The sequence below is a fragment of the Terrapene carolina genome, unplaced genomic scaffold (assembly GCF_002925995.2).
Source record: "Terrapene carolina triunguis isolate 2854851 unplaced genomic scaffold, T_m_triunguis-2.0 Scaffold210, whole genome shotgun sequence".
NCBI classification, from domain to species: domain Eukaryota; kingdom Metazoa; phylum Chordata; order Testudines; family Emydidae; genus Terrapene; species Terrapene triunguis.
In genome coordinates, this window is record NW_020664561.1 from 31,185,714 (window position 1) to 31,199,231 (window position 13,518).

A 13,518-nucleotide genomic window follows, 5' to 3' on the forward strand; every position below is an offset into this window, starting at 1 on the left:
GGGTTTGTTTAGTTTGGAAAAGAGAAGACTGAGAGAGGACATGATAGCAGTTTTCAGGAATCTAAAAGGGTGTCATAAGGAGGAAGGAGAAAACTTGTTCACCTTAGCCTCTAAGGATAGAACAAGAAGCAAAGGGCTTAAACTGCAGCAAGGGAGGTCTAGGTTGGACATTAGGAAAAAGTTCCTAACTGTCAGGGTGGTTAAACACTGGAATAAATTGCCTAGGGAGGTTGTGGAATCTCCATCTCTGGAGATATTTAAGAGTAGGTTAGATAAATGTCTATCAGGGATGGTCTAGACAGTATTTGGTCCTGCCATGCGGGCAGGGGACTGGACTCGATGACCTCTCGAGGTCCCTTCCAGTCCTAGAATCTATGTTAGAAAGTGGTGACAGTCATTTCCTAGTGATTAATTTTTACTTCTTATTTGTGTCAAGCTCTATTTGGATGGAAGTTAAATTCATTTTAAAATGGTAGTTATTAGTTAAATAAAAATATCTTAAATGTACTTGATAGGTAAGACAAATGTTTCAGAAAGATTTTAGATAAAAAGGTTTTGCATTTGAAATTAACTGATTTATCAAGCAAAGGAAGTATTATTTGTAGTTAGTGAATTGAACTGATGGTTTTGGGTCGTCAGTCCCTCAAGATTTTAGAACTAATAGATTCTCATTCTCTCAGTTAGTTTTCATTCATAGGTTTATTCCATTTTTTCAGCTTCCACTTGGTTTCTTAACTTTGAATGAACAAGTCATTAAACTGAACTAGTTGAATAAACTGAAAAGAGAAAATATTCTCTCTGCACCTGCTGAAGAGGCTACTGCTCTCAAAAGCTGGTTTAATCACTTAGCCAGTGACTTCCACCAGTTTAGTGTTTGTCTTTCTTTGCTTAATTTCTTTTATTTAAATTATTTAATATATGATAGTTTATGCCTTACCATAGGCTGCCATAATTTAAAAAATAAGACTGTATTTAATTTAAATTAAAAAAATCCCTTTCTTTTAGGCATCCATTTTTCAATCCAACTTGTAAGGATCCGCAGGTCTACAACCCAGGTTTGCAGAGTCCTGGGCAACCCACACCTCCAGAGTGCCACTGGGGAGTCAGGCAAAGCACCATCCATTCATTACTGGAGGGTTAGGAACCACAAAAAGTACCGCCCAAAGATGTCAGCGCAACTGAACCCAGTGGTTGCCTGATTGGTGCACACCAACTATTTAAGCCTGGAAGCTGCTCCATGGAACCATCTCACCAACAATGCAGACTCCGGCTTGCCACTGCTACAGACCTTGTCTTTTCTCCCCCATCTTACTCCTGACTTAGAACCGATCCTGGCTTGACCTTGCTATCTGTTTTCCTGACTTGGCTTGGTAACTAGTCTCAGCTCTTGTCTTTGACTCCAACCCAGCAGACATCACTGGCACCGCCGCCTACACCCTGGCCATTATACAACCTGGGACAAGTTAGCAGTTCTACATGGTTGACAGCATAACCAAAGCCATAGGGCAGATGAGTAAGGTAAACACATGTATTTAGTCATTTTTCAGAGTACAAATTTACTTTCAAGCTTGAACCAAATGTGTGATATCGCTCCCAATACATTCAGACAGCACACAATCATTTCAGGCAATTTCTTTCTTTAAATGTGCATACTGGGTACTATGCATTATCAGGATTGCATGTAAGGTGTGCACCATAAAATGGCATTCAAATGCCTTTCTACAGTGCCTACTAATATCAGAAGCCACTGTGCGTTACTGAACTGTGACAATACACAGTCTCCAGTAACTCAAGCAGCCAGTGGTCACAGAAGTGCTAACATAGCAGGAAACAGGCACAACAGTAGAGTAGGTAGGGCATGTTCATGTTAAAGACTTTTTATAAAATCTAATACTGTAATTCAAAAATGTTGTTGTTTTCAGGGGTGGGGAAGAGAGGAATCCCAAATGACAACTCAAGCAGCCTGCAACTTCTTTTGAGTCTTTGCTTGGTCCCAAGTTCATGAGCAGTAAATTGAGCCTAATGTATACCATGCTGCCAGAAGCTGCAATAGTGTGAAGCAGCAAGCTGGAAAGACTTGCAGCTCCTTTAGGAAGGAATGTTGTATTTTTAACTCAGCAGTAACAGATATTCTCTGAAGGAGACTTAAACCAATATCAGCATCTGCTTCAAATCATAATTAATCTTTCACAGCAGCACCTGGACTAGGGTGAAATGAAACAGCACCCACTTCTTAATGCCATTCAGTTAATGCAATCGACTTCATTCAAATGTTGGGTTACACTCATTTGTAACATTGCATTTAGAATAAAAGGAAGTTTTTTCTGCAAGGCAATACATGTGCATACATCACAAACATAATTAAGCAAACAGCTTTCTTTGTAAAGGCCAAATAACAGAAAGGTTACTTCTGTGGTTCTTTGAGGAAAAGTTACTTCTGCACTTTCACACGTCTGATGTACCTTCCAGTGTTGATGCTTTCATAAAAACAGTGAATGATGGGGGTCACGTTAGTACCATTTCACAGGACTGAAGATTAGGAGCTAAGCTTACATGAAAATGCAGAGGCCATTTCAAAGAATAGCCAAAAACTTCCCCACGTGCAATTACAAAATATTTAAGGGTCAGAAAATGTTTTTAAATGGACTTGTGTACTTTTGTTGATTTATGATGTATAGCAGCCAGATTTATTTTAAAGTTTGCTTTTGTCTTTTTACCTATCAAGAATAGAAAAATCTATTCTTCTCTGATTGTGCTGCAAGACGTCTGGCATTCCTAGAAATGTTTCCTGTTATATCTAACACTAATTTAAGGGGAAAGGGAGTTTAATATTTGGGCAAAGAAATATTATAGATTATAGATTAATAATTAAGGTTAAATAGATGTTAACTAAAAACAAATCCAGAATTTTAAGTAGCCTTACTTAAGATTTCTCCTGAAAATGCTCAACTTTATCTTGGCTCTTGTGCGGTCCTCCAGTTAATCTTTAAGCACAGACAGGACCTGAATTTCTAATGTAAAAAAGGCAAACAAGTAATTTTATAAAGAGATCTTTCAGACCTTCTTTACCTTAAAAAAGAAAGTCAGCAACAAATGGCACAAACCACATTTTTCCCTTTAGCAGGTTACCTATACAAAAACATAACTATTTTCAATTAAACTATTTCAGATTCTAGAGCATATACTGTTTTGCTAGATATATAGGTGAACACTGGAATTTTCAAAAGACCCTAAGTGAGGTAGGTACTCAATCCCCTTTGTATTTCAGTGGGGGCTAAACACCTAACTCATTTAGGCTTCTTTGAAAATCCCAGCCATACATCAGATATAATTAAATTTAGATAATCTTGCAACATAGGAGCTTCTGTTTTACATCTTAGTAACCATTCAAGTGAGGAGTATGTGACGGGGCAGCTCCACCCCGCACTAGCCCCGGAAGTGACAGACAGGTAGCTCTGTCAGCGGAAGTCCCGCCCTGCCCATACTGGGCATGCTCCAAATGCTCCATGAGTATAAAAGGAGGGAATTCAGCTCAGTCTGGGCGGGCAGCCGAAGGTGAAAGACCTAACCGGGCAGCTCCTGCAGAGGACCAGCCGACGCTCTCAGAGCCGCTCGGAGCGGAGGCTTCTTCCGACCGGCACGAACCCCTACCGGGGGAGGGACCAGAGGAGGCGATGGCCCCAGAGACTCGTGGAGGACCTTGGGATTCGTGGGCGACCCCGACTCCCAAACCGGTAGGAACCGACCTGGGGTGGGTGGCAGACTGGTACCTTGCCCCCGGTAAGCCTCAGCGTGTTTCGGTAGGACCACCCCCGCTGAGCCAGCAGTAAGGTTCTGCTGCCCTGTAACCAAGGGCTTGTTCTATGGACTTTGGCCACTAGGCCGTGTTGCCCTGCAACCAAGGGCTAATTCCCTGGACTCTGGCCACTAGGCCGTGCTGCCCTGCAACCGGGGGCGGTTACATGGACTCTGGCCACTAGGCCGTGCTGCCCTGCAACCAGGGGCGGTTACATGGACTCTGGCCACTAGGCCGTGCTGCCCTGCAACCAGGGGCGTAAACCCTCACAGAGTACAACATGAAATCTACTTATGCAAGTTTTGTTTCCTATTGCGAAACAAACTCATTAATTCCTTATTTTTTAAAAAATCCAATACAACGTATTGGAAAGCCAGTATTTCACACTAGTTAATTTTACAGTTCCTCCTCAGTGAACTGATTTTAAAATACTGCTTTTAATTATAGGGTACATACTGAATATTTCTAGTTTGTCAAGAGAATTCTTTAATGTGTTTTGACAAAAGGGACTAGACCTGCTACATTGCTAGCGCACTGCTAGGTAAGAAACTTGTCTTTCATTTTTTTCAGAAGTATATTTTGTGAGCAAGGGGGCACTTTGGAACAATTTATAAACACACAAGAATTGATATCAAATTTTTGCATTTGTACCTGGAAAAAAATATCTATCATATACAGTTGGTTGGCATAGCAGCAAAAAGATTCTGAAGTGTGAGAAGTTGCAAATCTTTTCTTTTCAAAGGACATACCAGTTTAGCATTTCGCATAGCCAATGTCTCTCCTAAACTGCCAAATTCAATTTATCCAAATATATTTAGATACAATCCACTACATTTAGAAGCTAATCATAATTAGGAAGCTTTTGTAGTCATTACAAAGATTTTTTTTAAAAAGAATGATGCTATCAAGACATGTTCTAAATACACCTCTACCCCAATATAACACTGTCCTCGGGAGCCAAATAATCTTACTATGTTATAGGTGAAACCGCGTTATATTGAACTTGCTTTGATCCGCCGGAGTGCGCAGCCCCGCCCCCCCGGAGCACTGCTTTACCATGTTCTATCCGAATTCATGTTATATCAGGGTAGAGGTGTAGCTAGGAGGCTGTATCTGTACATAGCCATTGCAAGCATCATGATGCCACTAATTCTTCCATCAAAGCACAAAGTAATTTGTCATGCTGTATAAAAAACAGCATGAATGTATGGCCTAAAAAGGGGTGGGAGGTGGAAAAATCAATCCTTTTTCCACAGCTAGTCATAAAGAAGCATCCTTTAAATTCAGTGACATATCACAAGGAATATCACGCTTTTGGAATCAATCTCAAATCCCACAGCAAACATTTGAACTTGTCTGTTATATGCAAGCATAGCATTTTTTCTTTGCTTCTAATTCTTACATATATTTAGCTTTTCCCATCAGCCATCAATTGTATAGGCAATATCAGAATTGCTAAACTAAACAATTTTATTTGATGCTGCTATACCTGCAGTGACCACTGCCAAGTAGAAACTTTACCATAACACTGAATTTATCAAGTACCTCTAATCCTGCACAGTAACAGATTTTTGTGTGTGATGTTCAAGACCCATTTGCAAAAGAGAAGCAGAAGTAGTAATATTGTTCTCAAACTCACTGGCAAAGCTCTACAATTACTACTATTTATATCCATTATCTTTTAGCTGCTGTAAATAGTTGTGGCCATATGAAAGAAAACATCTGAGAGGGAAGGTATTTCCCTGTCTTAACATCCCACACATAGGTTAGTGGCATAAAGAATTCTTGCTTTTTTAGGGAACATAAACTAGCAGGTAAAGCATGAAGATGTTTTAATTAAAAACATCTTCACAAAACTGGGCCATATATGTGAAGACAGGCAAGGTAAGTGACCCAAAGCGGTGACAGTATAGGTATCGGGGACAAGAAGATCATTTTGGATGTGTAAAATCAGATATTATTCAAAATTTGTTTTCCAGCACTTATTAACTTTATCCATTAACATCTCTCTGAATTCTGCCATTCATTACAGTACGTAAACTGAATTCTCCCACTCTATTTTTTAAAAAAATGGACCCGGAACAAAAAGATAAGCAGCAACCAAGTGTTTATTTTCACACTCAGTAAACCAAAAGTTTTCACATTCTCTATATTCCCTTTTCACACCTCAGACCGATATTGGGAAAACATGCATATCTGAAATACTTGTTACTGAGTAAAATTCTTTGCCAGAATTGTTTTCTAAAAAGCAAAGCCTTCATTCTAGGAGATTAAAAACAGACATTTAAGATATAAATAGGCACATGCCTATTTATTTGGACTGTGAAATGTAATTTGGACCTATAAAAAGTTATCACAATAAGCATCATGTTACTAGTGATTTAAAAACGGATGCATTATTTCATATTACAGGTCATTCATACACAATGTTCTGTGCAGTTAGTTATTGCTGCATTAGTGCTAGAGATTGTAAAAGTCAACTGGGAAACTGCCAAGTACTCTATACAGTCATATAAATCCAGACGTTGAAGATAACAAGCTGTTGCATGGTATGCTAAGTGGCTCATCTCACCATGACCATGTAACCAGTACTTCATAAACTTCATTGGCGGCCTACTGGTTTCCAAATACAATTTAAAATGCTGGTTTTGATCTAAAAAGCCCTAAATGGCATGGAATCCACCTATTTGAAAACTGTCACTTGACCACTGCTATTTTTAATTGTTCTCACTGCACTTTCCAGGTCAGATTTTTAACAACACTTAGCACTGGTCTAACTTTAATGTCTTGGCAGAACATTACAGTCTGGCATGAATATTTGTTAAGCTTACATAAAGATCAGACCTTCTAAGATAAAGATAAAGACCTTCTAAATGCAAATGTGTCTGATCCTTAGCCAATACCTGGTTTTCTAATCCTTTTAAATCTAAAACTATAAAGTAGTACAAATTCAGACGCAGATATCCAGTCACGACACACATACATGCTCACTTGTAAATTTACAGAAATTGTATTGTACATAAGATTCAGCTTATACCCTTACTCTTACTGTAGTCTTCTTCATTATAAGATTTTTTTTAAATGTGTGATAAAGCTGTAGTGACGAGCATTAAGACTATTCTTGATTTATATGAACATTTTAATCTTCATAAGAAATATTTTAGCCACTTTTAAAAATCTAGCAGATATTTACTTCTGAAGATACTACTAAAGGAAGCAGGATGTAAATTTTTACAAGATTAGTAATGAAATACGTAGCCTTTCATCACTGGTTACCAGTTCAAACTCAACCCAAATCAGAAATGAATAAAGGCTGTTTCTATCTCTGGCTCTTTGAAGGTCTACATCAGGGATCGGCAACCTTTGGCACGCAGCTCACACTTCCACCCTCTGCAAACTGTGTATTCCTGTGCAAACTTTTTAGTTTAAACTCTACTTGTTATTAGAAGCCTTGTTATTCCTCTATTTCGAATGTTCTTCTAGAGCAAGGGTCGGCAACCTTTGTCACGCGGCTCACCAGGGCTGGGCCGGTTTGCTTACCTGCCGCGTCCGGTTCGCCGCTCCAGGCCAATGGGGGCAGCGGGAAGCGGCGCAGGCCGAGGGATTTGTTGGCCGCCGCTTCCCACCGTCCCCATTGGCCTGTGACAGGGAGCCGCGATCAGCTGAACCTGCGGACGCGGCAGGTAAACAAACCAGCCCGGCCCACCAGGGTGCTTACCCCGGCGAGCCGCGTGCCAAAGGTTGCCGACCCTTGGTCTACACGATATGGGTTTGACTGTCTCAGTTATTAGTAAACAAATGTCCAGATCACAGAAGACCACCTCAACAACTAGCATGCCTGTTGGCAGTTTCAGTAAAGGAATTCAATGAACAGACTATTCTCACATTTTGAGGTGACCCTTCCAAGCCAGTATGGGAAAATTTGAATTGTTGCCATCTGTGTTGTTCCTATTCCAAGCCTGTTACTTCAGCATCTTTCATCAACATTAAATTCAGAAATATTGTTAAAAGAAATTAGAAAAAAAAGTGTTCCAAATTTAAATGAATAACATTATTAACTATTTTATAAATTAATCATGTGGTTAATATATACCAAACAGAATATAAAAGATCAGCTGTTCTCAAACTGAGGGTCGGGACCCCGTTTTAATTGATAAGGGCTGGCATTAGACCTGCTGGGATCCAGGGCCGAAGCCCCACCACCCAGGGCCAAAGCCCAAGGGCTTCAGCACTGGGTGGCAGGACTCAGGTTAAAGGCCCCAAGTGTGGGGCTGAAGCCCTTGGGTGGCGGGGCTTGGGTGTTGGTTTCCCCCTTCCCCCACCTTGGGTGGTGGGGCTCAGTCAGGCTCAGGCTTCGGTCCCCCCTCCTTGGGTCATGTAGTAATTTTTGTTGTCAGAAGGGGGTCGTGGTACAATGAAGTTCGAAAACCTCTGATCTAAATTAAAAATAATCCCCAAAACACTTGGTCTGTAATTTAAAATTCAGAACAAAACAGGTTATAGTCATTAGGAGTGAATGGTTTATACACTTGAAAATTAGCTACCAGTGATTAAAATGACATTGAAGTACATTTTCAAATGTTGTTCTGATAGGTCACTTTGTAGTCCCTGAAATATAAGTAGTACAGACTTTATAAATCAATCACAAGTGTACTGGGAATTAGGATTACAGTTCCAAAAGTCTTTATTGGTCCTAAAAATTATCAGTTCTCATTCCTCTTACCCCAAATAAAAACTGGAAAGCCATTCCACTATAGCCATAAGACTTATCGCACGCAGGTTCAACTACCTTAGTTAGGAGGAAGATCACAGGAAGGGTGGTATTAGGATTACTTTACTGAAGAGTCATCCTTCTTTGAAAGCTAATCCTTCAAACAAGGTTATTTCTAAAAAAATTTACATCTGAACTGAACATTTTTCTCTAACTAGGTATCTAAGGAGGACTGTTCCAAGATGCCTAGAATGGAAAGGAAAACAAAGGCTTCTACCTTCCTCATAGTTGTTGGGAAAAAGTTAGCATATCAAATGAAGCTGGAGTGCAATGTCCTGGAATCCTGAGGCAATACTTGTTATGACATAGGTATATCTGCTGCATGCAGTCTCCAAATATCAGGGACTTTACACTCAAATAAGGCTCTCCCCCCGCAGGAAAGATCATTTAGATTAAGGTAGGGTTCAAATTTAAGAATAGCTATTCCTAATTAATTCCCTGTGGGGAATTATTCTAATTCTGAAATAAGAGCACCTTCCAGAATGACTTCCTGTATACACAAGCTCTAAGTAAAGAGGTGAACATCTTTGGCCATCGAGTGTGCTTATGCAGAAGCAGCTTCCTAAATAAGATAGGATAAAATGTGTTCCTTTGGCAAACAGCAAGGGATTGCAGAATAAGACATACAATACAATCACATATCTGTTTACAATATACACTCAGACCTGGTCTACACTTATAAGTTAGGACAGCAGAGCTTTGGTGCTTAGCGGTGTGAAAAATACAATTTATAGCGCTGACCTAACCCCCAGTGTAGATGCACCTAGGTCAGATTCTTCCAGCGACCTAACTACTGCTGCGGAAGAAGGTGCAATACCTACAGCATTGGAAAAACCTCTTCCATCATTGTAGGAAACATCTACACTACAGTGCTAGAGCAGCATAGCTACAGCGCCATAGCTGTGCCCTTGTAGTGCCCATACTGTAGTCAGGGCCTTAGATAGTATACTAGGTGCTATAGAAAAGCCTCCGATAGATGCCAACCTTTCGGAGCTTAATTCTACAATGATAAAACAGTTCAAATACAACTGTAGTCTTGTGTTTAAAAAGATCTGAAATCTTCTTTCCTTCTTAAAAAAAAAAAAAGACTTTACACACCATAAGGTCCAATACACATGAGACATTGTCTTGAGCCTACTAGAACATTATAGGATTGCAGTGGTGACAATTCCCCCAAAATATCATTAAAACAATCACGTCACATCACACTTACCCACAGCGCTCAAGATCAGCCTCTAACAAAAATATTTTGCAGCAGACTGGGACACTAATATTCATAATAAGGGACAACTATAGGGGCAGCAATAAAAGAACAAGAAGAACAAACTTCTTGAAGATGTTTCAGATATTGGGATAGTTTTCAGCTACACCAGTGGCTCTCAACCTGTGGTCCACAGATCCGTGGGAGTCTGCAAACTATGTCTAAAGGGATCTGCATCTCCATTCAAAAAATTTTAGGGGTCCACTAAGCAATACTACCAGCCTTTTTCCTTTGACAAGTTTACTCTGATGCAATACACAAAGCAATTTTTGTACAAGATATAGCTTCACAAAACGTGTTGCACACAAACAGGTTTCCTTCCCTTTCTACCACACTCATGTTATTCCACAGTTTCTTCCTTGTCATAAACTTAAAACAACTGCAATACAAGTTATGGAAACTGCATTAGAACTATGTAGTTAAAGCAAATTTATCTGAATCTAACTTTAAGACTGCATATGAAACTTACATTTGAAAAGAATGACTGGAATGAAAATTCTAATCTCTACTATAAGAACATAATAGCACAATAACTTTAATGCAAGTCTAAATCTTCAACTGATGTAAATGAGAGGCAGTAAGAAATGTAAAATATAAGTGTTAAGGTTCCAACATAAACCCACAAAGGAAAGGAAAATTCTGGGCTATGGTAATCAGTCCCATAGTGCCTACCTACATCATTAACAGACTTGTCAAAACTTTATCACCTGAAAACACAAATTCCCTGATCTTGATTCATTTTATACCACACACAAGGCTTAAATGTATGCTTACTCACAAAGATCAAACACAAATTCAGATAAACTTGTGTGGGAACAAAAATAGTGGAGCATGAAAACCTCTCTGACCACATCTTTTCTAGTGAACATTTCCAACATCTGAGATTTTGCTCTTAGCTTCTCCCATTAGGACAGAGACGTGAGCAGAATAGTCGGACACACCTAAGGCAACAATATCAAGTATCAGATTTGAAATCCTTTCATCACCTGCCCCTCGTATACATCCTTCAAAAGATCAGTTTTAGAAATCTCTAACATTAATCCTTCCTCCACACCAGAATAGTCTAATTATGCCCACAGCAAACTATTCACAATTCTCAAAATAACTACAAAGCCAGAGTCAGGCAAATCTAAACGATTAATTGCCGTTCTGTGCCATCCAAACAATGGCGAAGCAGCAACTCTCTTGATGAAAGCAAAGGATTTTACCATATGTTTAGAGAGACATTTAAAAACAATCATAAAAGGGTAACAGGAAAAAGAGCTTTTCACCTCTAGGTTAGTGCTTCAAGTAAGGCCCACAATAGAAAACTGTTAGTCTAATAGACCTTTTACGGTTTGTGAAATCAAACCAAAATCTGAGTTCACAAAGCAGGGACCCACTATTGGCACTAGCTGACACCTTTGTGGTCAGTCTCTGTAGAATCCAAAACCTGAATGAATACAAAGACTGAAATCTCTCACTTAAGGACAGTCCCTCTATCAACAGAGAGGCACATCCATGGTGCAAAGAAATCTGTCATTGTTTGTACACTTCCTTTTAAAGGGGATAGATTATTTCTATTTACACTGGTGTCAAGTGAGCACCTTAAACCAGCACCAAAGTCACTTCACTTTTTTTATTTCAATTTTTACTATTAAAGTATTTCATTTTGATTCTTAAGCTTTTGTCCTGTCTGTGTCTTGTCTAGCTTTATGAGTCTATGAGTTAATGATGCATATTGTTTACCTATTCCAGGATGTTTCAACTCCACTTACGGATACAAAGATAAGGGCACTCTATGCAGTGTTGCTTCTGCCTCTTGGCTATCAGTTTATCAACACTTCCACCTTTCAAGATAAAGGATCCATGTGGTAGGTGGAGGAGGGGGGAGGGCAACTGCAGCAATCCCCAAATGGTGTAGTGCACCCCAAAGCCACCACTACTCCTCTGCCCTGAACCCAGCAGACACAGCAGGAGATGGGGTCAGAAGCCCTCTTCAGCAATATGCAGGATAATACCTGAAAGATGGACCCAGGAGACCAGCACTGGCTATGTAATTTTTATACCTAATTTCTGGGGTCTGTCTAAGCATGGCCATTATACTCCTTTCAAGTCACACCCTTCCTTAATTCGAGTTAACTCCCAGGTGTAGACAAGAGCTCAGACTAGCAGGGTACAATGTCAGGGAAGGGGCCGTCACAGCCCCTCCATCACAAAGCCAATGCTGTGGGAATCTTTCTTCAATAATTCAAAAGCCTCACTCAAGCCTGGTTATCAATCTGAGCCCTAGAGCCATTGCCTCCTGGGAGCTTGAGAGACAAGCATGGCCCTGAAACTGATGGAAGCTTGGGGGGGGGGGGGAGGTCAGAGCCCCTGACCTGCCCCGACTCAACCTCCCCCACTTCAGGGACACCCCCGCCCGTAAACCCTGCCTGCCGGTGCTCGCACTCCAAGCCTGCGGCCCCAGCGGCTCAGTAGACGTGGCACTGGCTGCTGCGGGAGCCGCCCCCGCGCCGGTACCTGTTACTCCAGATGCCGTAGAGCAGCTCCACGAAGGCGAAGGAGAGGTTGAGGCAGAGGAAGAAGAACAGGTTCCGCGAGGTCTTGTCGGACAGGATGGACCTAGACACAGGGCACAGCGGTCACTCGCTGCCGCGGCCCCGGGGAGGGCAACTGCGGCGCGGGGCACGGCCAGGGCCCGGCAGCTGACAGCGTGACCCCGGGGGGCGACCCAGCGCGGAGCCGCCACCCCCACCCCTTCCCTTCCCTTCCCTCCGCAGGTGGCGGGGTCCCTAGGGCGCCGCTCCCCGGCTCCCAGGCACAGAGCCCCCGCCGAGGCCTGGGGCCGCCGTGTCCACCCCGGCCACTGCCCCCCACCCAGCGCCCCGGGAGACCCCCCCAGGCCCGGCCCCCGCCGCTCACCTGAACCAGCCCGAGACCTTGCTGACCAGGTTGAACTTGGGCGGTTTGTACTCATCGTCCTTGATGGACAAAGGCAACATCTTCCGGGCGCAGGCGGCCCCGGAAAGGAGCGGGGCAGGCTGGGAGCGGCGCGGCTGCAGCGCCCCTTCGCCGCGCCGGGATCCACTTCCGGCACCTGCTCTGCGCCTGCGCCGGCGCCACGAGGGAGAGTGGGCGTGGCCAGAATCCCAGTCCCATGTTTGGGGGCGGAGCTAGACCAGGAGAGGCGGGCGATTGGCAGGACAATGGCCCCAGACTCTATCCGGAAGGGGCGGGGATGTGTGAGGGGAAGCTGGTGTCTGAGCCTGCCGGCGTGTTCTCTTCCCTTTCCTTGAGTCTGCCCTCTCTCACCACCCAGAATCCTCTGTGGTGCGCCCATAAGTACCTCCTTTCTAAATCAAAATAATCCTCTTTTTACTGCATAGCTTCGCTGCTTGACCCAGCCCCCTAGACACCGCAGCTTGAAAGCGCAGTTCAGGAAAATCAATAATTTGCTTGCAGATCACTTTCATCTTTTGATAGGCGAGAGAAGCTGTATGGATCCTCCCTCCGCCAACACACACACCAGTCCAGGGACGCATTCTATACAGCAATTTCTTTAGCTATTTGATTTCCATGCATTTTATACAGCGTTCTCCGAGGCAGTGAAATCCTAACACCTTCTTGAAAGATTATGTTGTTACTAAATAAAAACCACCGAAGGTGGCTGCAAAATCCTCACTGTACTATAATATCCTACACGGTAAA

The 13,518-nt window shown here is 42.2% G+C and overlaps 1 protein-coding gene across 3 annotated transcripts in view; it reads right to left on the reverse strand.

The window, feature by feature from the left end:
• Window positions 1–12,898, reverse strand: part of LOC113407250 (zinc transporter 7) — a 51,486-nt gene extending 38,588 nt beyond the window's left edge. For 2 of the 3 annotated variants that reach the window (XM_026655540.2, XM_026655539.2), the window contains exons 1-2: window positions 12,733–12,898; window positions 12,331–12,432 (exon numbers count right to left, since the gene is read on the reverse strand). In XM_026655540.2, coding sequence (XP_026511325.1) covers window positions 12,331–12,432; window positions 12,733–12,787 — 157 coding nt within the window. In that variant the 5' untranslated portion in view covers window positions 12,788–12,898. Of the gene's footprint in view, window positions 1–2,923; window positions 3,012–12,330; window positions 12,433–12,732 lie in introns of those variants that run through there. The other variant, XM_026655541.2, reaches the window with a different exon arrangement.
• Window positions 12,899–13,518: the final 620 nt, after the last annotated feature.